Raw genomic sequence first — 25860 nt, 5'->3', positions numbered from 1 at the left:
TGCTAGAAACAAAGACCGAGAACCTTAGGACTTTGAACCCAAGGTAGCTAGAGCATTATCCTTATAGCACATAAAGGTCTCTTCTAGAGGAGGCAAAAAGGTTGCTGCTCTGCCTGTGTTTTTCCCTACAGTATCCCTTGCTGTCACTCTGGAAGACACCAGCTGACTTTTGCCTGACACTGACATTCTCAGTTTGATCTCAGTCACTGCATCCTTCCAACACTTAGACTCCTGAAGTTAAAGAAAGGGTCCTCATTGCTTGAGTATAAAAATCCTCCCAAGTGAAACATCACTCTTAGTTTTCTTTTTAAACCCCCTTTCACTGTAAGAACTTTTGTTTTAATAAAATATTCCTTTTTTTAAGACCTAGGAAGGAAGGGAGGAACACAGAAAGAAAGGAAGAGAAGAAAGAAAAGACAATTCCACTTACAATAGCACCAAAAGTTAAAAGCTGAAATGACTATTAGAAACTATTAGAAAAAAACATTAGGGGAAATCTTCACGACATTACATTTGGCAACAATTTCATGGATATGACATCATAAGCACAAACAACAAAAGGAAAGCTATAAATTGAATCTCAACAAAATTAAGAACTTTTGTGCATCAAAGGACACTACATAAAGAACTACAACTCAACAAAAACAACCCAAGTTTAAAAAAAAAGTAAAGGAAGGAAGGAATATGCAACAGATTAAAGACAATCTCTTCAGCAACTGGTGTTGGGAAAGCTGGACAGCTATGTGCAAATCAATAAAATTAGAATACTCCCTCACACCATGCACAAAAATACTCACTTAGTATCACGCTTAGTGAGATAAGCCAGAGAGAAAAAAAGACAAATACTATATTTTATCACTTACTTGTGGCATCTAAAAAAAAAAAACAAAACTAGTGAATAGAACACACAAAAAAAGCAAAACAGACACAGAGAGAACAAGCTAGTGACTACCAATGGAGCAAAGAAAAGGGGCAAAATAGGGGCAGAGGTAAGAGGTACAATCACCACGTATAAAATAAACTACAAGCACATTACCTATAGCACAGGGAATATAGCCAATTTTTATAGTAACTATACATGGACTATAACCTGTAAAAATTGTGAATCTCTATGTGGTACACCTGAAACTAATATAATATTGTAAATCAATTATTATCTCAAAAAAAAAAAAAGCTCATGAGAGCTACTTCATGAGCTCTCACACCTACTTCACACCCACTAGGATGGCTATAATAATAAAAAAATTTTTAATAATAAACAGAATAGTAAGTGTTGGTGAGATGTAGAGAAACTGGAACCCTTACACATTGCTTGCAAGCATGTAAAATGAAACAGCCACTGTGGAGAACTTCAGTACCTCAAAAAGTAAAATGAAATTACTATATGAACCAGACATTCCACTTCTAGATATACAGCAAAAGAATTAAAAACAAGTGCTCAAACAAATACTTGTATACAAATGTTCATAACTGTACTATTCACAATAGCCAAAAGAGAGAAATAATCCTAATGTCTACCAACAAATGACTATATAGACAAAACATGGTATTTCATACACTGGAACATTATTGGGCTATAAAAAGGAATGAAATGTTAATACATACTATAACACTGATTAATGCTGAAAACCCTATGCTAAATAAGTCAGTCATAAAAGTCACATATTGTATGATTCCATTTATATGAAACGTCCAGAATAGGCAAGTCTATAGAGATATGAAGTAGAACAGTGTTTGCCTGGAGATGGGGGAAGGGAGGAATGGACAATGACTATTAATAAGTACAGGATTTCTGTTTAGAATGATAAAAATATTTTTAAATTAATGGTGAAAGGTGTACAGCCATGTAAATATACTAAAACCCACTGAATTATGTATTTTAAAAAGGATAATTTTATATTACCTAAACTATTTCTCAGTAAAGTGCTTATTAAAAAGAAAAAAAAAAGTACCCTGATACTTTGTTCTGGAATAGGATTCCAGGTTTTATAGGTTTCACAATACACACTAAAATACAGAATTATCTCATGGGGGTACTTTAGTTATCTCACGAGACTGGAAAAGTCATCAGCCTACAAATCCTCCTTCCAATTATATTTCCAAACAAAACAAGGACTAGCATAAGAAGAAATTAAGAGCCTTCTACTGTAGCCCAACAGAAATACTCTTAATGTGAAAATGAAAAAGTTGTCAGCCACTGCTACACTGGAGCTGAATAGATTTTCCACTTACCAGAGGTAAGAGATTGGGGCCATTGTGCCATTTGGTTTTACATTCTTTTCTCTTTACAAATGTACATACCAACACTCATGTCACCTCTATTTACACACAACCTCAGTTCTTCCCTAAACAGATTTCACTAACATCCAAAATATCTAAGTCATTTTCTTAGAAATAACTGAAATTAATCTGTTTTATAGTATTTTTAAAATAAGAAGATGATTAACAGTCAAAGGAACTCTCTGAAGCTCACAAATGGTATTAAGTGTAAATCCAACCTATTTTGCTTCTAAAAGGGTATTTTTTCTAATTTCAGTAACAGATGTTTTATATATCTTTTCTAGTGCTTTTAGGTCAGGGCTTTATAACCTCAGCACTATTAACATTTTGGGCCAGACAATTTTTGGTGGTGGACGGCTATCCTGTGCATTGTAGAACTGTTAGTGGCATCCTCTACCCACTAGATGCCAGTAGTACCCCTGCCCAGTTGTGACGTTATCTCCAGACATGGCTAAATATCTCTTAGGAAGGCAAAACTGACCCCAGTTGAGAACAACTGCCCTGGTTCATCAGTCTTAATTATTTCTGGACTTCCCTGGTGGGCCAGTGGCATCCACACTTTCAATGCAGTGGGCCTGGGTTCAATCCCTGGTTGGAGAAAATCCCACATGTCGCATGTTGTGGCCAAAAACAAGGAAAATGACAAATTATCTACTTGTAATTCATGGGGCTACTGAACCACAAAGTATACAATAAATACCATGAGGTTTGATAGTCATGGCTTTCTATCCTTCATATATAGCCTAGCAGTCTTTGTTACTTATTTAAAGACAGGCTTCAGAACTAAATTGACCAGATTAATATAACTAAAAATCGATTCTTAAGGAGGAATGACCAGAGGGTGCTAAATCCTAAAACTAAACTATTTTAAAGGAATATAAATAAGCTGCATAAATCCACATTCTTGGGACTTCCCTGGCGGTCCAGTGTTTAGGGCTCCATGCTTCTGATGCAGGGGGCACAGGCTTGATCCCTGGTCAGGAAACTAAGATCCCACATGCCACGTGGTGCAGCCAAAAAAAACCAAAAAAACAAAAAGTTCACATTCTTTAATATGAAATCATCCATCAGCCAGTTTTCTTTTGCTATCTAAGGCAACTAAAAGTCCTTAAGCTACCTGCATAATTTATACCTCCCACACCAGAAGTTAAATATTTTCTTTTATTGCTACTGATACATTTTTTTTTTTAATTTAACCTGACCTTTAAAGCTCTGTAATCATCTGTACTTTGTAATCAAAGATAAAAACTAACCATCACCTAGCTGTGCACTACAGAGCTAGTAGACCAGAGGTTGGAAAACTTTTTCTGTAAAGGGACAGACAATAAATATCTTGGGCTTTGAAGTTACATGGTCTCTGTTGTAACTACTCAACTCTGTCATTGTAGCACAAAAGCAGCCATAAAACATACATTACCAAATAAGTGTAGATGTGGTCCAATAAAACTTATTTACCAATGCAAAAGGCAGGCAAGATTGGTCCAAAACCCTGTATCAGAATACTACATGTGAGAAAAAATAAAAATATTGATTCCTCTCTTTCCCGATGATGTTTTCATCATAAAATTAAACTAAGAACTTTCTAAAATACCATTAACTTTTGTTGTTGCTGTGCAGTTGCTAAGTCATGTCCGACTCTTTGTGACCCCATGGACTGCAGCACACCAAGGTCCTCTGTCCTCCACTATCTCCCAGTGTTTGTTCAAATTTATGTCTATTGAGTCTGTGATGCTATCTAACTATCTCATCTTCTGCCACCGCCTTCTCCTTTGGCCTTCAATCTTTCCCAGCATCAGGTTCTTTTCCAATGAGTTGACTCAGCTGGCATCAGGGGGCCAAAGTATTAGGACTTCAGCATCAGTCCTTCCAATGAATATTCAGGGTTGATTTCCTTTAAGATTGACTGGTTTGATCTTCTTATAGTCCACAGCACTCTCAAGAGTCTTCTCTAGCACCACAATTTGAAAGCATCAATTGTTCCGAATTCAGCCTTTTTTATAGTCCAACTCACACATCCATACATGACTACTAGAAAAACCATACCTTTGACTATACAGACTTTCATAGGCAACATTCCTTCTAATATGCTAAGTTTGTCATAGTTTTCCTTCCAAGGAGCAGTATCTTTTAATTTCATGGCTGCAGTCACTGTTCACAGTAATATTGGAATTCAAGAAAATAAAATCTGTCACTGCTTCCAATTTTTCCCCTTTTAACTAGCTTTCTTCAATTAACAAGCTTTTTCCTATTTAGTAACAGGCATTCACAGTGGGATAATGCTGCACCCTATTGCCTTAAATGAAGAAAAAGAGCCAACTATGAAATCAGGCTCAGGATTGAGATTTGTACTATACCAGTATACAGAAGCCTGACCCAAGAAATTAAATCCTTTAGGTTCAGATCCAGAACCTAAACGAACCCAGCAGAAACAATGTCAGACCTGTATATTAAAACACATCCACAACCTAGAAAACTGCAAGGTAAAACCTATCTCCCTGAATATAGGCTCTCAATATAAAATTATAAATCACAGAAAAAATGAAATTCCAGCAGGTGAAAAGACCAAATAGTAAGATATCCACACCCTAAGACTTGCAACTAATCTGAAAGGGACTAAAAACAAACAAAAAAGTTTAATGGTCAAAATTTACTCATCTCTATGCAAATCTACTAGAAAACCTATACTAATAACATTCTCTTTTTTCAAATTTTTATTTATTTATTTTTGGTTGCACTGGGTCTTCGTTGCTGTGAACAGGCTTTCTTCAGCTGCAGCAAGCAGGGGCTGCTCGTCATTGCAGTGCACAGGCTTCTCACTGCGGTGGCTCCTCCTGTTGCGGAGCGTGAGTTCTCCGGGCGCAGGCTTTAGCAGCTGCAGCATGTGGGCTCAGTAGTTGTGGTGCTGGGGCTTAGTTGCTCTGCGGCATGTGGGATCTTCCCAGATCAGGGATCAAACCTGTGTCCCCTACATTGGCAGGCAGATTCTTAACCACTGGGCCAGCAGGGAAATCTCAACAATAATTTTCTAGTAAAATATAATTACTGAAATTGACTTAGAAAAAACAAAAATTTATACAGTTAATCTAAAAGGAAAGAAAAAATTTTCAAAGTACTTGGCCAAGATTTGACAGAAGAATTCAATCAAATATTCAAGAAGTAAGTTATTCCAATAATATTTCAATTGTTACAAAGCATAGGGGAAAAAGCTTCCAAATTATTTTTATGAACCAAGCATAACATTCCTAACAAAACCTAAAAACAGAAGCATGACAGAGAAAAACACAGCCTATTCTCATAAATACTGGGATATAAACACCCCAGCAAAAAGAAGTTAGCAGCTCATTAAAGAATAATATACCACAAATGCAAAGATAATTTACTATTAGACTACTTACTAATACAATTCACTTTACTGACAGCAAAAGACAAAAATACATGCATCATCATATATATTACAGTTCTTCAGAGAAACAGAACAGGATATATAGAGACAAAAAGATTTATCACAAGGAATTGGCTCACACAATTATAGAGCCTGATAAGTTCCAAGATATGTAGTTGGTAACATGGAGACCCAGGAAAGCCAATGGTGTAATTTCTGTCTGAGTCTGAAGACCTGAGAACCAGGAGAGCCAATGGATAAGTTCCAATCCAAAACACGGCAGTTCAGTTCAGTCACTCCATCCTGTCCAACTCTTTGTGACCCCATGGACTACAGCACGCCAGGCCTCCCTGTCCATCACCAACTCCCAGAGTTTATTCAAACTCATGTCCATTGAGTCGGTGATGGCATCCAACCATCTCATCCTCTGTTGTTCCCTTCTCCTCTGGCCTTCAATCCTTCCCAGCATCAGGGTCTTTTCAAATGAGTCAGTTCTTCGCATCAGATGGCCAAACTATTGGAGTTTCAGCTTCAACATCAGTCCTTCCAATGAATATTCAGGACTGTATTTCCTTTAGGACGAATTGGTTGGATCTCCTTGCAGTCCAAGGGACTCTTAAGAGTCTTCTCCAGCACCACAGTTCAAAAGCATCAATTCTTCGGTACTCAGCTTTCTTTATAGTCCAACTCTCACATCCACACATGACTACAGGAAAAACTATAGCTTTGACTAGATGAACCTTTGATGACAAAGGTCTCTGCTTTTTAATACACCTTTAGTAAAATCTTTAATAAAATGTCTCTGCTTTTTAATATGCCATCTAGGTTGTTCATAGTTTTTCTTCCAAGGAGCAAGCATCTTTTAATTTCATGGCTGCAGTCACCATCTGCAGTGATTTTGGAGCCCAAAAAAATAAAGTCTTTCACTGTTCCCACTGTTTCCCCATCTATTTACCATGAAATGATGAGACCAGATGCCATGATCTTAGTTTTCTGAATTTGAGCTTTCATTTCAGTTCAGTCACTCCGTCGTGTGCGACTCTTTGTGACCCCATGAACCACAGCGTTCCAGGCCTCCCTGTCCATCACCAACTCCCGGAGTTCACCCAAACCCATGTCCATCGAGTCAGTGATCCCACCCAATCATCTCATCCTCTGTCATCCTCTTCTTCTCCTGCCCTCAATCTTTTCCAGCATCACCGTCTTTTCAAATGAGTCAGCTCTTCACATCAGGTGGCCAAAGTATTAGAGTTTCAGCTTCAACATCAGTCCTTCCAATGAACACCCAGGACTGATCTCCTTTAGGATGGACTGGTTGGATCTCCTTGCTGTCCAAGGGACTCTCAAGAGTCTTCTCCAACACCATAGTTCAAAAGCATCAATTCTTCAGCATTCAGCTTTCTTTATAATCCAACTCTCACATCTATACATGACCACTGGAAAAACCAAGCCTTGACTAGATGGAGCTTTGTTGGCAAAGTAATGTCTCTGCTTTTTAATATGCTATCTAGGTTGGTCATAACTTTTCTTCCAAGGAGTAAGCATCTTTCAATTTCATGACTGCAGTCACCATCTGCAGAGATTTTGGAGCCCAAAAAAATAAAGTCAGCCACTGTTTCCATTGTTTCCCCATCTATTTGCCATGAAGTGATGGGACCAGATGCCATGATCTTTGTTTTCTGAATGTTGAGCTTTAAGCCAACTTTTTCCCTCTCCTCTTTCACTTTCATCAAGAGGCTCTTTAGTTCTTCTTCACTTCCTGCCATAAGGGCGGTGTCATCTGCATATCTGAGGTTATTGATATTTCTCCTGGCAATCTTGATTCCAGCTTGTGCTTCTTCCAGCGTTTCTCATGATGTACTCTGCATAGAAGTTAAATAAGCAGGGTGACAATATACAGCCTTGACGTACTTCTTTCCCTATTTGGAAGCAGTCTGTTGTTCCATGTCCAATTCTAATTGTTGCTTCCCAACTTGCATACAGATTTATCAAAGGGCAGGTCAGGTGGTCTTGTATTCCCATCTCTTTAAGAATTTTCCACAGTTCGTTGTGATCCACACAGTCAAAGGCTTTGGAATAGTCAATAAAGCAAAAGTAAATGTTTTTCTAGAACTCTTTTGCTTTTTTTAATGATCCAACAGATATTGGCAATTTGATCTCTGGTTCTTCTGCCTTTTCTAAATCCAGCTTGAACATCTGAAAGTTCACTGTTCACATACTGTTGAAGCCTGGCCTGCAAAATTTTGAGCATTACTTTACCAGCATGTGAGATTAAGATGCCAAGCCCAAGGCCTAAGAAGAGGCAGTATTTCAGTTTCAATCCAAAGGCAGGGAAATACCCATATCCCACCTAAAGTAGTCAGGTAGGAATTCCCTCATCACCAGAAGGTCACCCTTTTAGTTCTTTTTGGGCCTTTAAATGATTGATCAGGTGGTAAAGAATCTGCCTGCAATGTTGGAGACCAGGGTTCAATCTCTGTGTCAGGAAGATCCCCTGGAGAGGGGAGTGGCAACCCACTCCAGTTTTCTTGACTGAAGAATTAGCAGGCTACACAGTTCATGGGGTTGTAAAGAGTTGGACATGACTGAGTGACTAACATCCACATTCAGTTCAGATCAGTTCAGTTCAGTTGCTCAGTCGTGTCCGACTCTTTGCGACCCCATGAATCGCAGCACGCCAAGCCTCCCTGTCCATCACCAACTCCTGGAGTTCACTCAGACTCACGTCCATCGAGTCAGTGATGCCATCCAGCCATCTCATCCTCTGTCGTCCCCTTCTCCTCCTGCCCCCAATCCCTCCCAGCATCAGAGTCTTTTCCAATGAGTCAACTCTTCACATGAGGTGGCCAAAGCACTGGAGTTTCAGCTTCAGCATCATTCCCTCCAAAGAAATCCCAGGGCTGATCTCCTTTAGAATGGACTGGCTGGATCTCCTTGCAGTCCAAGGGACTCTCAAGAGTCTTCTTCAACACCACAGTTCAAAAGCATCAATTCTTCGGCGCTCAGCTTTCTTCACAATCCAACTCTCACATCCATACATGACCACTGGAAAAACCATAGCCTTGACTAGACGGACCTTTGTTGGCAAAGTAATGTCTCTGCTTCTTAATATGCTGTCTAGGTTGGTCATAACTTTTCTTCCAAGGAGTAAGCGTGTTTTAATTTCATGGCTGCAATCACCATCTGCAGTGATTCTGGAGCTCAAAAAATAAAGTCTGACACTGTTTCCACTGTTTCCCCATCTATTTCCCATGAAGTGATGGGACCAGATGCCATGATCTTCGTTTTCTGAATGTTGAGCTTTAAGCCAACTTTTTCTCTCTCCACTTTCACTTTCATCAAGAGGCTTTTGAGTTCCTCTTCACTTTCTGCCATAAGGCTGGTGTCATCTGCATACCTGAGGTTATTGATATTTCTCCCGGCAATCTTGATTCCAGCTTGTGCTTCTTCCAGCCCAGCGTTTCTCATGATGTACTCTGCATAGAAGTTAAATAAGCAGGGTGACAATATACAGCCTTGACGTAGTCCTTTTCCTATTTGGAACCAGTCTGTTGTTCCATATCCAGTTCTAACTGTTGCTTCCTGACCTGTATACAGATTTCTCAAGAGGCAGGTGAGGCGGTCTGGTATTCCCATCTCTTTCACAATTTTCCACAGTTTATTGTGATCCACAAGTCAAAGGCTTTGGCATAGTCAATAAAACAGAAATAGATGTTTTTCTGGAACTCTCTTGCTTTTTCCATGATCCAGCAGATGTTGGCAATTTGATCTCTGGTTCCTCTGCCTTTTCTAAAACCAGCTTGAACATCTCAAATTTCACGGTTCATGTATTGCTGAAGCCTGGCTTGGAGAATTTTGAGCATTACTTTACTAGCGTGTGAGATGAGTGCAATTGTGTGGTAGTTTGAGCATTCTTTGGCATTGCCTTTCTTTGGGATTGGAATGAAAACTGACCTTTTCCAGTCCTGTGGCCACTGCTGAGTTTTCCAAATTTGCTGGCATATTGAGTGCACCACTTTCACAGCATCATCTTTCAGGATTTGAAATAGCTCAACTGGAATTCCATCACCTCCACTAGCTTTGTTCATAGTGATGCTTTCTAAGGCCCCCTTGACTTCACATTCCAGGATGTCTGGCTCTAGGTCAGTGATCACACCATCGTGATTATCTGGATCGTGAAGATCTTTTTTGTACAGTTCTTCTGTGTATTCTTTTTTTTTTTTCGTCTTCTGTGTATTCTTGCCACCTCTTCTTAATATCTTCTGCTTCTGTTAGGTCCATACCATTTCTGTCCTTTATCGAGCCCATCTTTGCATGAAATGTTCCCTTGGTTTCTCTAATTTTCTTGAAGAGATCTCTAGTCTTTCCCATTCTGTTGTTTTCCTCTATTTCTTTGCATTGATCGCTGAGGAAGGCTTTCTTATCTCTTCTTGCTATTCTTTGGAACTCTGCATTCAGATGCTTATATCTTTCCTTTTCTCCTTTGTTTTAGGGATGGCAATCTGCTTTACTCAGTCTACTGATTCAAATGATAATCTTATTTAAAATGTACTCTCAGAGACATACTCAGAATAAAATTTGACCAAATATCTAGGCACCATCTGGCCCAGTTAAGTCAACATATAAAATTAACCATCATGCTAGAGATTTTGAAAAGACATACAGTAAAAGTCATCATCCATACTGCAAAAAAATAGTTCTTAACACAAAATAGGAGGGTTTTTTATTACAATTTTGAAGATCGAACAGAAAAAGAAATATCTACTTCAGCCCCCAAATCATATCATGTTTAATTAGGAAACACTACAGGTATTCCCATTAAAGTCAGGAACAAAGACAAGATGTCAAATACCAATATTATTTAACACTTTAGGAAGTATTAGTCAGTGCTGTTTATTGAGAAAAAGTGAGATAAAAAATGGGAAATAAATTTATCATCATTCACAGATATGACTATATATCTGGAAAATCAAAGTGAATCAACTGAAAATCTATTGCAAACATTAAAAAAACTCAGTACACTGGATGCATCAAAGATTAATGTGTAAAAATTAGTAGTCTTCACAAGCAAACAACAAACAGAAGATATAACAGAAGTGCAATTGACATTTACAATTGCAACAGAAAAAAATGAATATCCAACATCAGAAGAAATGTGGAATTTTTTTTTTAATTTTTTATGTCTACAAAAAGACACAAAATACTTGAACGTATGAAAAGGTATGCCATATGCTTATATAAAAAGATTCACTATCATCATAAAGATAATAATTCTCTAAATTAATCTATAAATTTACTCAAATCTCAATAAAAGGGTAATAGGATATTTTTAGAAACCGACAAATGCATTTTAAAACTCACAATAAAAATCAGGAAGAACTGCCAAGAAAATTCTGGAAAGGAATAATAATGATGAAGAAGACTAGACTAACCAGATATTAAAATAAAGTTGAAATGATTAAATTATTATAACAGTGTATTATGGTAGACAGGCCAATGCAACAGAATAAAGTCTAGAAAGATACCAAAATACATACTGAGGAAAATTCAGGGTAGAACAAAGGTGACACTTCCAATGAATGAGAAAAATATTAAATATACATTAAATGTTGCTGGTACAATTGAGTAGACATCTTAAAAAACAAATTCCAGATAGATCAAACATTTAAACATAAGTAGTAATACCATCAAAGTGATAAGAAAAAAATTATAGTGTTATTTATAACATAGGAGTATAGAGAGATTTTTTAAATAATAAAAGAAACAGAAGACAATAAAAACAAACTGAACTATTTCTACATTGCAAAAATTGTTTAAAACTAGCTTAAAAAGCACTACAGTCTTAGAAAATATAATTCATAGCACACATAAAAAGAAGTTCTACAAAACTAAGATACTTGTAGAAGAATGAGTGCTATATGCCATGTAGAATTCTAAGCACTCAGGATACAGCAGTGCAGAGATAGAGATTTAAAAGCTAGTATAAGTTCTGCTGTAAGTTCTGTAAGATTTAAAAGGTAGTGTAAGTTCTGCCCTCATAGAACTTATACTACCTCTACCATGGAGTAGGTAAGTAAGTAGGTAAATAATAGATAATTGATATATAAACATCCACACACACATACACATACAGACATACATGTATTTGCTTACATAAGTACAAAATATCTCTAGAAGGATACATAAGAAAGCACTGAATACCAGTTACCTAGAGAGAAGAAAACTGAGGGGCAGAAAAAAGCAAATGATTTTTCACTGAATAACCTTTTACACCTTTTAAGTTTATACTATGTGATTTTTAAAATAAATTCAACTAAAATTACACAAAATTAGATGTTCAAAGAAAAGCAGGAACAGGATATTTGAAACAAAAGAGAAGTGCATTTAAGAAACACAAACAGAAAGTCTACAAAACTCTCATCACAAGAAAGAAAAAAGAATCTGCAAATACATGACGTGATGGATGTTAACTAAACCTATTATGGTAATCATTTCATAACATATATTCATATAAAATCATATTATACATCGAAAATTAATACACTGTTATATGCCAACTGTATCTTAATAAAACCTAAAAGAAAAAAGCCAAAAAAAGAGATAGTCTAGAAAAGAAAAACATAGCAACTGAAATTAAAAAATTTCAAAGGCAGTTTCAATTATAGAGTAGGCCCCAAATGAAAAGAAAGTAAACAGGAAAATAGACTGAAAATCACCACCACACTCCCTCCTAAAAAAACTAGCACAAAAAGGCACAGAAATAAAAACACGAGAGAAAAATTAAGAGACATGAAAGATAACATGAGACAATCGTAATGGGACCTTAAGAGGCCAAAGAAAAGAGCAGAATTTTAAAAGATAAAATGTCCAAGAATTTTCTAGAATTTAAGACACATGAGTTCTTAAAATGAAGGAGTAAACCACATTCTAAGCAGAATAAATAAAAATAAATCAGCTCCGAGACCAATATAATCAAAACTGAACAAAGAAGAAAAAATAATTCTAAAAAGAAAGAAAAGGCTGATTAACTAAAAAGGGTAACAACCAAACTAACAACTAACTTAGCAACAGCAAACATGGATTTGATCCCTAGTCCAGGAAGATTCTACATGCTGCGGAGCAACTAACTAAAAAAAGAAGAAAAAAGGGAAGAATAATTTTAATGTGCTGAAGAAAATACTGTCCTAAATTCTATACTCATTAAATTATCGTTTAAGAGTTTATTCAGTGTAAAGACAGAAGTAATAACAATAAATATAAACAGATTATAATTTCTCTGTCTCTTTATGGGCAAATTTAATTTTGGATCAAAAAAATTAAATATAAAACTATTTCATAGGACACACATAAAAAATGTACTATCACAGACAGAATAAAAATAGAGATAGAAAAAGACATACTGGGAAAATAATAACCAAAACAACAGATAAATGCATACAGTGAGGAAGAAGGTACATAATATTGATATCAGATAAAGTGGAAATCAAGGCTAACAGCATAAAGTGGGACAAAAATAGAAAACTAGCATTTATAAAATATACAATCTATCTATAGTATACAATCTAATAATAAACATGAATTTCTATTAATATATACTTCACAAAATGGACTATAAACAAAATAACCACACTGACAGAAACAAGGAGAATCTATAAACACATTAGAAAATATTAATAGACTTTTTTCAAAGAAATATATTAGACTATAATAAATAAGGTCATATAACATTTGAATAACAATACAAAAGCTTAATCTAATAGAGGTACACAGAACTTTATGCAATCAAACAAAACAGAAAATCATATTTGTTTCAAATATATTTGTGGCATTCAAAAAAATCTGACCTTGTACTATATCAAAACAAAATCTAAATTATATTCCAAAAAAAAAAAAATATTCCAGAGGCTTCCTTGATGGTCCAGTGGTTAAGAATCTGCCTTGTTGGACATCCCTGGTGGTTCAGTGGTTAAGAATTCGCCTTGCACATGGGCACATGGGTTCGATCCCTGGTCCAGGAAGATTCCACATGACACAGGGCAGGTAGGCCCTTGTGCCACAACTAATGAGCCTGAGCTCCAGACCTTGCAAGCTTCCACTACTGAGCCCACCTGCTCTAGAGTCCCTGAGCCGAAACAAGAGAAGCCACTGCAAAGAGAAGCCCGCACACTGCAACTAGAGAAAGCCTGCCTGCAGCAATGAAGACCCTACACAGCCAAAAATAAATAAACAAACAACTTGTTTAAAAAAAAAAAGAATGTGCCTTGCAATGCAGAGGACTCAGGTGCAATCCCTGGTCTCAGAACTAAGATTCCACATGCGGAGGATCAACTAAGCCCCTGTAGACCACAACCAATGAGCTCTTGTGCCACAACTCAAGAGTCCCTGCCTGCACTGCAATGAAAGATCCTGCGTAATCCAATTAAGACCCAACACAGGACTTCCCTGGTGGTGCAGTGGATAAGAATCTGCCTGCCAATGCAGGAAACATGGGTTTGATCCCTAGTCCAGGAAGATTCTACATGCTGCAGAGCAACTAAGCCCGTGCACCACAACTACTGAGCCCACGAGCCCTCCTAGGGACTTCAAGCCACAACTACTGAAGGCTGTGTGCGTAGAGCCTGAGCTCCACAACAAGAAAGAGAAGCCTGTGCACCACAACAAGTAGCCCCTGCTGGTCGTAACTAGAAAAAGCCCACAGGCAGCAACGGAGCCAGAGCAACCAAAAAAAATACATGAAATAATTAAAAAGAAAGAGCCAACACAGCCAAATAAATAAATATTTTAAAAAATAAATTATACTCCAAAGAAAGACTTCATATAAGCCATTTTCTGTGATCATGATGCACTAAAATTAAAAATTAAATATCAATTACCCAAAAGAAAATTCACCATGTAGACATTTTAAAATTTCATTTAAATAATTCTCATATCAAAATGAAATCAAACCAAACTACATTCAGAAGTGATGAGACCACACTGAAAACCTGTGATATGGCCAAGTCTAGAGGAAACTTTAAAGCTTAAGTGTATATACGAGAAAATAATAAACACTGGGAAAAACTGAGATAAGAATAAAATTCAAAAAGCTACAAAAAGAACAAACATCACTAGATCTAATAAGAAAGTAAACAAAAGAAAGTAATACAGATAGAAGTAGAAAATAGTGAACCATAACACAAACAGAAGATAATCAGCAGAATCAAAGGTAATAATCTGACTGCCAGGTTCCGCCCAGGGTGGAGTTATCAACAGGTGTGGAAACAGAGACAAACTTCCCTGGGACAGGTACAAGGGCCAAGGCAGGACCAATGAGACTTCATAGCTATCCCCACAGGTCCCAGAATCCTATATTTCTTAAGCCTTCAGTTTATCAATAAACGATACCTCTTTTTTTTCCCCCCGTTTTTGGCCACATCATGTGGCTTATGGTATCTTAGTTCCCCAACCAGAGGTTGAACCCAGACCTTGGTAGTGAAAGCACCGAGTCCTAACCATTGGATCTCCAGGGAATTCCCAACTAGCTCAATTTTTTTTTTAAAGCAAATCCTTTGAGAAGAAACCTAAAATAAATTTGTGTTGTTTTATTTTTAAAATAGAAGACACAAATAAACCATATTAGAGGAAGGAGGCAGATATTGATATGGTACAAATTACACTAATTACACTTAGGTTTGTTTGCAAACAGAAGACCAAATATTAAAAGTCTTAAGATTTTTTTCTCACAAAGAGACTCTAGGAGATAGTACAGAACCAGGCAGCTCTCTTCCATGTAGGCATGGAAGATGCAGGCTCTGTCTTGTTGCTCTGCCACAGATGGCCTCCATTTGTAGGGTCACACTATGATCAAAATGTACAACAGCAAATATGAAGGAAAAACGGATATAAGAAGTGGCAAAGGAAGATTTCCAAAAGCTCCCATATGACAATTCTGCTCACACCTTATTGGACAGAACTACTCATATAGTTCGGAGAAGGCAATGGCACCCCACTCCAGTACTCTTGCCTGGAAAATCCCATGGACGGAGGAGCCTGGTAGGCTGTAGTCCATGGGGTCGCTAAGAGTCGGGAATGACTGAGCGACTTCACTTTCACTTTTCACTTTCATGCATTGGAGAAGGAAATGGCAACCCACTCCAGTTTCTTGCCTGGAGAATCCCAGGGACGGGGAAGCCTGGTGGGCTGCCGTCTCTGGGGTCGCACAGAGTCGGACACGACTGAAGCGACTTAGCAGCAGCAGCACTCATATAGTTAAACCTAGCTATAAGGAAAGCTAGGAAACGGCATCAGTGTGTCCAACTAAAAGATCTATTAATATGGAAGAAGAAAATACAGCTATTGTGGAAACAAAAAACCTGTGCCACATCAATTACATACAGTATTTATGCCCACAAATCTGAAAATTTAAGTAAGAGTAATTATATCCTAAGAAAATAAAATTAACAAAAATTACTTAAGAAAGGAAAGATCCCACACAATGTGAAGCAAGTAAGCGTGCTCTCCTCAACTAATGAACCAACATGCTCTGGAGCCCACACGACACAACTAGAGAGTCTATGCACCTCAAAGAAAGATCCTGAATGAAGCAACTAAGACCCAATGCAGCCAAATAAATATTGAATGGAAAAAAAAATTTTTTTTTTTGGCTATGCCACAGGGCTGGTGAGTTCTCAGTTCCCCAACCACAGATAAAACACAGGCCCAGCGGTGACAGCACCAAGTCCTAACCACTGGATGACAAGGGAATTCCAGGCACAAAAGGACAAATATTATAATTCCATTATATGAGGTTCCTAGGATAGACATATTCATAGAGACATAAAGTAGAACAGATATTAACATGGGCTAAAGGTACTAGAGGGAGTTGCATACAAAGTTTCCATTTTGGATGATGAAAAATTCTGGAGTAGTGGAAGAGGCTCCTATGTTATTTTAATTTTTGATCAGTATGGATTATTTTTATAGTTAAAATAAATAAAATATCTTGCAAGTTAATAAATCGCTCAAGAGGAGTTTACAATACTACTCAAGATCCACAGCGTCCTGACAAGGCAAAGCCTACATCCTAATGAAACACAGCTGTGAACTCTGCAGTAAAACTGACCCTCAACAAGACGATATGAGAAAAACTGTTGCATCACTCACCTTGAACACTTCAGAGAAGAAGCCAGACCCTATTTTTTCACAGGTGAAGTCATCTAAACGTGTCAGTCTGGAAAAGGCACTTATAAGAGCTCGATATGAGGAGGGCCAAATTCTTCCCACTTGGGTCATGTTCCCATCCCCTCCACCACCTCCTTCAAAATCCTCAAGACGCTCCACACGTGGAGGAAATCCTGCAATTGAATTCCGTTTGCTCCGATCCATAGTCTTCAATAATCTCTTTTTTCTTCTTTTAAGAATGAATTCCATACATAATAAGTTTTTGTTGAGTTTTACTTCTCTTCTGGCTCGACACTAAACAAGAGATCAAAATAATATTTCATTAAAACCATTAATAAAAATTAAACACATGCTTACAGTAAACTATTAATGAAAAAGTATTGCCTCTCTTATATTCTAGTTACTGATTCTCAGATCTAAAAAACACTTTATGCCTTTACCTTCAAAAAACAATGATATAGCCATGATTTACTGAGCACCTACTATCTAGGAAACAGTATGAGAGCTGTACATATGTTATGTCATTTGATTCTCAAGTAACCCATGATACAAAGATTATAGTGCTTATTTTGCAGAGAGGTCAAATAATCATACAGTCACTAATAAATGACAGAGATAAAACTAAAATGCCAAACTGTCTGATTCAAAAACTTGTACTCCTGCCAATGCCCTTCACAGTCTCACATAATTTTCTCTTCATTTGAAAAAGTCAAGTGCAAATATATAAAACAAGGATGACAAATATTTTACATTTGAAAATTATATAATTTTAAAAGAAAAAAACTATATCCAAAGGCAATTTAAAAAGCCATTCTTGATTAAATAACCCAGTCTAGCAGAAATGACCACAGAAGGCTCTACCATTCTGGTACCTGACAAAGAATAAAAAAAAAAGCCCACTTTTTCTTTTAGTCTGTCTCTACTACTTTTTCCCACAAGAATCAATTATATTTAGGTTTAATTAATCCATTTTGAGTTTAGTTTTGTGTTTGGTGTTAAAGAATGTTCTAATTTAATTTTCTTACATGTAGCTGTCCAGCTTTCCCAGCACTTATAAAACTCTTAGGAAAATATAGGCAGAACACTTGACATAAATTACAGAATTACTTTTTTGATCGGTCTCCTAGAATAATGGAAATAAACAAATGGGACCAAGTTAAATTCAAAAGCTTTTAAACAGCAAAGGACACCATAAAAAAAAAAAGAAAGAAAGAAAACAACCTATAAAATGGGAGAAAATATTTGCCAACAATGCAATGACTAAGTGATTAATCCCCAAAATTTACAACAGCTCATGCAGCTCAATTAAAAAAAAAAAAATTGGTCAGAAGATCTAGACAGACATTTCTCCAAAGACATACAGATGGCCAAAAAGTACATGAAAAGATGCTCAACATTGCTACTTACTAGAGAAATGCAAATCAAAGCTACATGATATCAGGCTTCCCTGGTGGCTCAATGGTAAAGAATCTGCCTGCCAAAGCAGGAGACATGGGTTTGAACCCTGATCCAGGAAGATCCCATATGCTGTGGAGCAACTAAAAGCTGTTCGCTACAACTCCTGAGCCTGCGTTCTGGAGTCTGGGAGCCGCAACTTCTGAGTCCACGCGCTGCAACTAATGAAGCCCAAGTGCCCTAGAACCCATGTTCCACAACACGTGAAGCCACTGCAATGAGAAGCCCTGGCACCGCAACTAGAGAGTAGACCCTGCCTGCTGCAACTAGAGGAAACCTGTGCAGCAACAAAGACCCAGCACAGTCAGAAATAAACAAATTTTAAAATATATATATATATATATATATATCACCTCATACCAGTCAGACAAATACTGGAGAGGGTGTAGAAAGAAGGGAACTCTCCTGTACTGTTGGTGGAAATGGTACAGTTACTATACAGAACAGTATGGAGGTTCCTGAAGAAACTAAAAATACAGCTACCAAATGATCCAACAATTCCATTCCTGGGATTTTTCTCGAACCTGAGAAAACCATGGTTCGAAAGGATACATGTATTCTAATGTTCATTTCAGTGCCATTTACAATAGCCAAGACATTGAAGCAACCTAAATATCCACTGACAGATGAATGGATAAAGATGTGGTACATATATACAATGGAATATTACTCAGCAACTAAAAAGAATGAAATAGTTAGGACCAACCTAGACAGCATATTAAAAAGCAGAGACACTACTTTGCCAACAAAGGTCCATCTAGTCAAGGCTATGGTTTTTCCAGTGGTCATGTATGGATGTGAGAGTTGGACTATAAGAAAGCTGAGCGCCGAAGAATTGATGCTTTTGAACTGTGGTGTTGGAGAAGACTCTTGAGAGTCCCTTGGACTGCAAGGAGACCCAACCAGTCCATTCTAAAGGAGATCAGTCCTGGGTGTTCACTGGAAGGACTGATGTTGAAGCTGAAACTCCAATAATTTGGCCACCTGATGCGAAGAGCTGACTCATTGGAAAAGACCCTGATGCTGGGAAAAATTGAGGGCAGGAGGAGAAGGGGACAACAGAGGATGAGATGGTTGGATGGCATCATCGACTCAATGGACATGGGTTTGGGTGAACTCTGGGAGTTGGTGATGGACAGGGAGGCCTGGCGTGCTGCAGTTCATGGGGTCACAAAGAGTCAGATACGACTGAGCAACTGAACTGAACTGAACTGAGTCCCATTTGCAGCAAATGGATGCACCTGGAGATATCACGCAAACTGAAGTAAGCCAGACAGAGAAAGACAAATATGATATCACTTATATGTGGAATCTAAAAAAAAAGAGAGAAAGATACAAATGAACTTATTTATAAAACAGAAATAGACCCACAGACATAGAAAACGAATTTATGATTACCAAAGGGGAAAGGTGGGAAGGGATAAATTAGGAGCTTGGGATTAACAGATATACACTGCTATATATAAAACAGATAATCAATAAGGGCACAGGGAACTATATTTAACACTTTTTAATAACATATAAGGGGAAAGATTCCAAAACAGAATAGAGATATATACATGTATAATGGAATCACTGTGCTGCATTCCTGAAACTAACACAATACTGTAAATCAGCTGCTGCTAAGTCACTTCAGTCATGTCTGACTCTGACCCCATAGCTGGCAGCCCACCAGGCTCCCCCGTCCCTGGGATCCTCCAGGCAAGAATACTGGAATGGGATGCCATTTCCTTCTCCAATGCATGAAAGTGAAAAGTGAAAGTGAACTCACTCAGTCATGTCCGACTTCTAGCAACCCTATGGACTGCAGCCTACCAGGCTCCCCTGTCCATGGGATTTGCCAGGCAAGAGTACTGGAGTGGGTTGCCATTGCCTTCTCTGTAAGTCAGCTATATATCAATAAATTTTTTAAAGAAAAAAAAAAGATATATATACCCCAATGTTCATTGCAGCACTATTTACAATAGCCAAGACATGGAAGCAATCTAAGGCCTTCAACAGATCAATGGATAAAGATCATGTGGTATAATGTGCAATTTTAAAAAAGGGTATAAAGGAACTTATTTACAAAACAGAAACAGAGTCATAAATATAGAAAACAAACTTATGGTTACTAGAGGGGAGAGGGTGAGAGGGAAAATTGGGAGATGTGGATTGATATATGCACACTACTATATATAAAATAGGGAACTAATAAGGACCTCCTGTATAGCATAAGGGACTCTACTCAATACTCTGTAATATGGGAAAAGAATCTAAAAAAAGAGTGAATATATGTATATGGATAACTGATTCACTTTGTTGTACAGCAGAAACTAATACAACATTATAAACCAACTATACTCCAATAAAAAAAAAAAGATGTGGGGTATGTGTGTGTGATACACACATACAATGGAATACTACTCAGCCATAAAAATTGAAGTAATGTCATTTTTAGCAACATGGATGGAGCTAGAGATAATCATGTTAAGTGATGCAAGTCAGAGAAAGACAAATACATGATGTCACATAGGTGGAATCTAAAAAAAAAATGATATAAATGAAATTACTTTCAAAATAGAAATACACTCACAGACATAGAAAACAAACTTACAGTACCAAAGGGGATGGAAGGGGCAGGGTAAATTAGGAGTTTGGCATTAGCAGATACACACTTCAGTTCAGTTCAGTTCAGTCCAGTCGCTCAGTCGTGTCCAACTCTGTGCGAACCCACGAACCTCAGCACGCCAGGCCTCCCTGTCCATCACCAACTCCCAAAGTCCACCCAAACCCATGTCCATTGGGGTCGGTGATGCCATCCAACCATCTTATCCTCTGTCGTCCCCTTCTCCTCCTGCCCTCAATCTTTCCCAGCATCAAGGTCTTTTCAAATGAGTCAGCTCTTTGCATCAGGTGGCCAAAGTATTGGAGTTTCAGCTTCGACATCATATAAAATAGATAAACAATAAGGACTACTGTATAGCACAGGGAACTATATTCAATATCTTGTAGTAACCTATAATGGAAAAGAATAGACATACATATATATGTAAAACTGGATCACTTTGCTTTACACCTAAAAGCAATACAACATTTTAAGTTAACTAAGCTTCAATTAAAAGAAATAGTTTAAAAAATAAAATAGGCTAAAAAAGCAATACTGAGTGGAAGTGGAAAGAAGCAAGCTGTAGTTCACAGTATCATTAAAACTGAACTGAAAACAATTTTTAAGAAGTTACCCAAAAAATTATAGGACTATCCCTATAGAATGATACCATTTTCATTTTTTAAATGTATTTTTAAAACATACAAGGGGGCTTCCCGGTGGCTCAGTAGCCACCTGCAAACACGGGAGATGCAGATTCAATCCCTAGTCCAGAAGGATCCCACCTGCCACAGAGCAGCTGGGCCTGGGCCAACTGTTGAGCCCGTGCTCTGGAGCCTGGGAGCCACAGCTGATGAGCCCGCTGGCAGCATCTACTAAGGCCCACACCCCTGGAGCCCCTGCTTTGCAGCAAGAGAGGCCACCACAGTGAGAAGCCCACAAACGGAAACCAGAAAGTGGCCCCCACTTGCAGCAATTAGACAAAGGCCCGGGTTGCAGCAAAGACCCAGCACAGTCAAAAGCAAACAAATTAAAAAGATAAATAAAAATTATTAGATTAAGCCTGAATGACTCAACTACTGAGCCGGTGAGCCACAACTAGAGAGCCCACACACGCCAGAGTTCTCACACCACAGCTAGAGAGAAGCCGGCACGCCACAACCAAGACCTGATACGGCCAAAATAATTAATTAATTTTTAAATACATAGAAAATAACATATTTATAGAGAGGCAGGATTGATTAAAGATACACACTTGCTTCATTTGGGAGTTGACTGCCACAGACCTCAGGAGAAAATACATCTTGCTCTTGCAGAGATCAACATAGTTCAGTAATGCCCAAGCTTCTTTTTCAGAGAGGTGAACCTCAGCTTAGAGGAAGGGCCAAGGAGGCTTCCACACTGAAGGTGACATGGAGAAGAGGTAGTAATCACATGGGAGCCAGCTCAGGGAACAAATGGAGCGCATGGCCACCTGCTGCTTCCCTGTGCCCTGCCAGGAGAGCGCTGTGAAGCAGAGGCATCCAGGTTCCCAAGCGGGCACCAGCAACACCTCTAAAGCAGACTCGGAGGCCTCCCTGCTGGCGGGGACCTGAGGAACCTGAGGATGAGGTTCCAAAAGTAGTCCCTGCAGAGGCTAAGAGTCTAATCAGGAATAAAAGTAGACAAGCGGGGCGGGAGGTGGGAAACGGGGCTTGGTGTATGTGTGTTCAGTCCTGTCTGATTCTTTGCAACCCCATGAACTGTAGCTCACCAGGCTCCTCTGTCCATGGAATTTTCCAGGCAAAAATACTGGAGTGGGTTGCCATTTCCTTCTGCAAAGGAATACATGATTAAAGGTATAGCCTCCAGACAAATCTGGCTTCAAATCCTCAATCTGTAGCTTGCAGCTATATGAACCCAGCCAAGTTATTTTAAAACCTCTACATTATTTACAAAATGGAAATAAACTAGTACCTGCATTATACGGACTTCTCCAGTGGCTCAGACGGTAAACAATCTGTCTGCAGTGCAAAAGACCTGGTTTGATCCCTGGGTCGGAAAAATCCTCTGGAGAAGGGAATGGCTACCCACTCCAGTATTCTCTCCTGGAGAATCCAATGGACAGAGGAGCCTGGTGGGCTAGGCCATGGGGTTGCAAAGTCTAACATGACTGAGCAACTAACACTTTCACTTTATACTTCCTGTAACATTTTATATGTATTAATTCATTACAGTCACCATAAGGTTATTGGTTAAATGAACAGTGTCTGGCAAGTAGTAAGCATTCAAGCCCATTGGTTACTATAATTATTATTTTGTTGCTGTTGAGCCAATCAGTCCAGCCAATCAGTCCGACTTTTTATAACCCCATGGACTACAGCATGCCAGGCTTCCCTCTCCTTCACCATCTCCTGGAGCTTGCTCAAACTCATGTCCATTGAGTCGGTGATGACATCCAACCATCTCGTCCGCTTTCATCCCCTTCTCCTCCTGCCTTCAATCTTTCCCAGCATCAGGGTCTTTTCTAATAAGTCAGTTCTTCCAATCAAGTGGCCCAAGTATTGGAGCTTTAGCATCCGTCCTTCCAGTGAATATTCAGGACTGATTTCCTTTAGCATGGACTGGTTTGATCTCTTTGAAGCCCAAGGGACTCTCAAGAGCCTTCTCCAACAACACAGTTCAAAAACAACAATTCTTTGGCACTCAGCCTTCTTAATTGTCCAACTCCCACATCCACACATGACTACTGGAAAAACCATAGCTTTGACTAGATGGACTACTGTCAGCAAAGTAACACCTCTGCTTCTTAATATGCTGTCTGGGTTGGTCATAGCTTTTCTTCCAAGGAGCAAGCGTCTTTTTATTTCATGGCTGCAGTCACCATCTGCAGTGATTTTGGAGCCCAAGAAAATAAAGTCTTTCATTGTTTCCATTGTTTCCCCATCTATATGCCATGAAGTGATGAGACTGGATGCCATGATCTTCATTTTCTGAATGTTGAGCTTTAAGCCAACTTTTTCACTCTCCTCTTTCACTTTCAAGAGGCTTTTTAGTTCCTCTTCACTTTCTGCCATAAGGGTAGTGTCATCTGCATATCTGAAGTTATTGATATTTCTCCCAGCGGTCTTGATTCCAGCTGTGCTTCACCCAGCCCAGCATTCTGCATGATGTACTCTGCATATAAGTTAAATAAACAGGGTAATAATACACAGCCTTGAAGCACTCCTCTCCCAATTTTGAACCAGTCTGTTGTTTCATATTATGTTCTAACTGTCGCTTCTTGACCTGCATACAGATTTCTCAGGAAGCAGGTAAGGTGGTCTGGTGTTCCAGAAAATTCTCTTTCAGAATTTTCCACAGTGATCCACACAGTCAAAGGCTTTGGTGTAGTCAATGAGGCAGAAGTAGATGTTTTTCTGGAACTCTCTTGCTTTTTCTATGATCCAACAGATGTTGACAATTTGGTTTCTGCTTCCTCTTTTTCTAATCCAGCTTGTATATCTAAAAGTTCTCAGTTCACAGACTACTGAAGCCTAGTTTGGAGGATTTTGAGCATGATCTTGCTAGCATGTGAAATGAGTGCAACTGTGCAGTAGTTTGAACATTCTTTGGCAGTGACCTTCTTTAGGACTGGAATGAAAACACTTTTTACAATCCTGCGGCCACTGCTGAGTTTTCCAAATTTGCTGGCATATTGAGTGCAGCACTTTCACAGCATCATCTTTTAGCATTTGAAATAGCTCAACTGGAATTCCATCACCTTCACTAGCTTTGTTCACAGTGATGCTTCCTAAGGTCCCTTTGACTTCACATTCCAGGATGCCTGGCTCTAGGTAAGGGACCATACCATCCATCATAGTTATCCAGGTCATTAAGATATTTTTTTGTATAGTTCTTCTTTAAAGGTACATATTTATAGTAAATGTCTAAAAGCAAGAAGTAGAAAGCCAGTCACTAAATTCACTGTAGTAGTTGCCTTGGTGGCAAAGAAGAAAAATGAAATAAGGAAGGAAAAAAAGGAGACTTGTATTATATCAATAATGTTTTGTTCACTTTTATTAAAATATCAAAACAAATATGATATGTTTGCTAATTTTATTATTTTTTCACTAACTTGCTGTTATTGTTGTTCAGTCGCTAAGTCGTGTCTGACTCTTTGCAACCTCCCATAGATTGCAGCACTCAAGGCTTCCTTGTCCTTCACTATCTCCCGGAGTTTGCTTAAACTCATATCCATTGAGTCAGTTCAGTTCAGTTGCTCAGTCGTGTCCGACTCTTTGGGACCCTAAGGACTGCAGCATGCCAAGCTTCCCTGTCCATCACCAACTCCCGGAGCTTGCTCAATCATGTCCATGGAGTCAGTGATGCCATCCAACTATCTGATCCTCTGTCATCCCTTTCTCTTCCTGCCTTCAATCTTTCCCGGCATCAGAGTCTTTTCTAATGAGTCAGTTCTTCACATCAGGTAGCCAAAGTATTGGAGCTTTCAACTTCAGCATCAGTCCTTCCAATAAATATTAAGGGTTGATTTCCTTTAGGATTGACTGGTTTGATCTCTTTTCTGTCCAAAGGACCCTCAAGAGTCTTCGCCAGCACAATTCAAAAGCATCAATTCTCTGGCGCTTAGCCTTCTTTATGGTCCATCTCTCACATCTGTACATGGAGAAAAACATAGCTTTGACTATATGCACCTTTGTTGGCACAGTGATGTCTCTGCTTTTTAATACACTAAGTTTGTCACAGCTTTCCTTTCAAAGAGCAAGTGTCTTTTAATTTCATGGCTACCGTCACCATCCTTAGTGATTTTAGAGCCCAAGAAAATAAAGTCACTGCTTCCCACTTTTCCCTCTTCTATTTGCCATGATCTGATGGGATTGGCTGCTATGATATTAGTTTTTTTAATGTTGAGCTTTAAGCCAGCTTTTTCACTCTCCTCTTTCACCCTCATCAAGAGGCTCTTTAGTTTCATTTTCTGCCATTAGAGTGGTTATCACCTGCATATCTGAGGTTGTTG

The 25860-nt window shown here is 38.4% G+C and overlaps 1 protein-coding gene across 6 annotated transcripts in view; it reads right to left on the bottom strand.

The window, feature by feature from the left end:
- Positions 1-25860, bottom strand: part of TESK2 (testis associated actin remodelling kinase 2) — a 139303-nt gene that overhangs the window by 89838 nt on the left and 23605 nt on the right. For 5 of the 6 annotated variants that reach the window (XM_006052569.4, XM_044945079.2, XM_006052570.4 and 2 more), the window contains exon 2: positions 16805-17116. In XM_006052569.4, the coding sequence (XP_006052631.1) occupies positions 16805-17071 (267 nt within the window). In that variant the 5' untranslated portion in view covers positions 17072-17116. Of the gene's footprint in view, positions 1-16804; positions 17117-25860 lie in introns of those variants that run through there. The other variant, XM_045166165.1, reaches the window with a different exon arrangement.

This window comes from Bubalus bubalis, chromosome 6 (genome assembly GCF_019923935.1).
Source record: "Bubalus bubalis isolate 160015118507 breed Murrah chromosome 6, NDDB_SH_1, whole genome shotgun sequence".
NCBI classification, from domain to species: Eukaryota; Metazoa; Chordata; class Mammalia; order Artiodactyla; family Bovidae; genus Bubalus; species Bubalus bubalis.
Note: the sequence above shows the minus strand (reverse complement) of the source record. Positions and strands in the feature narration are given on the sequence as shown.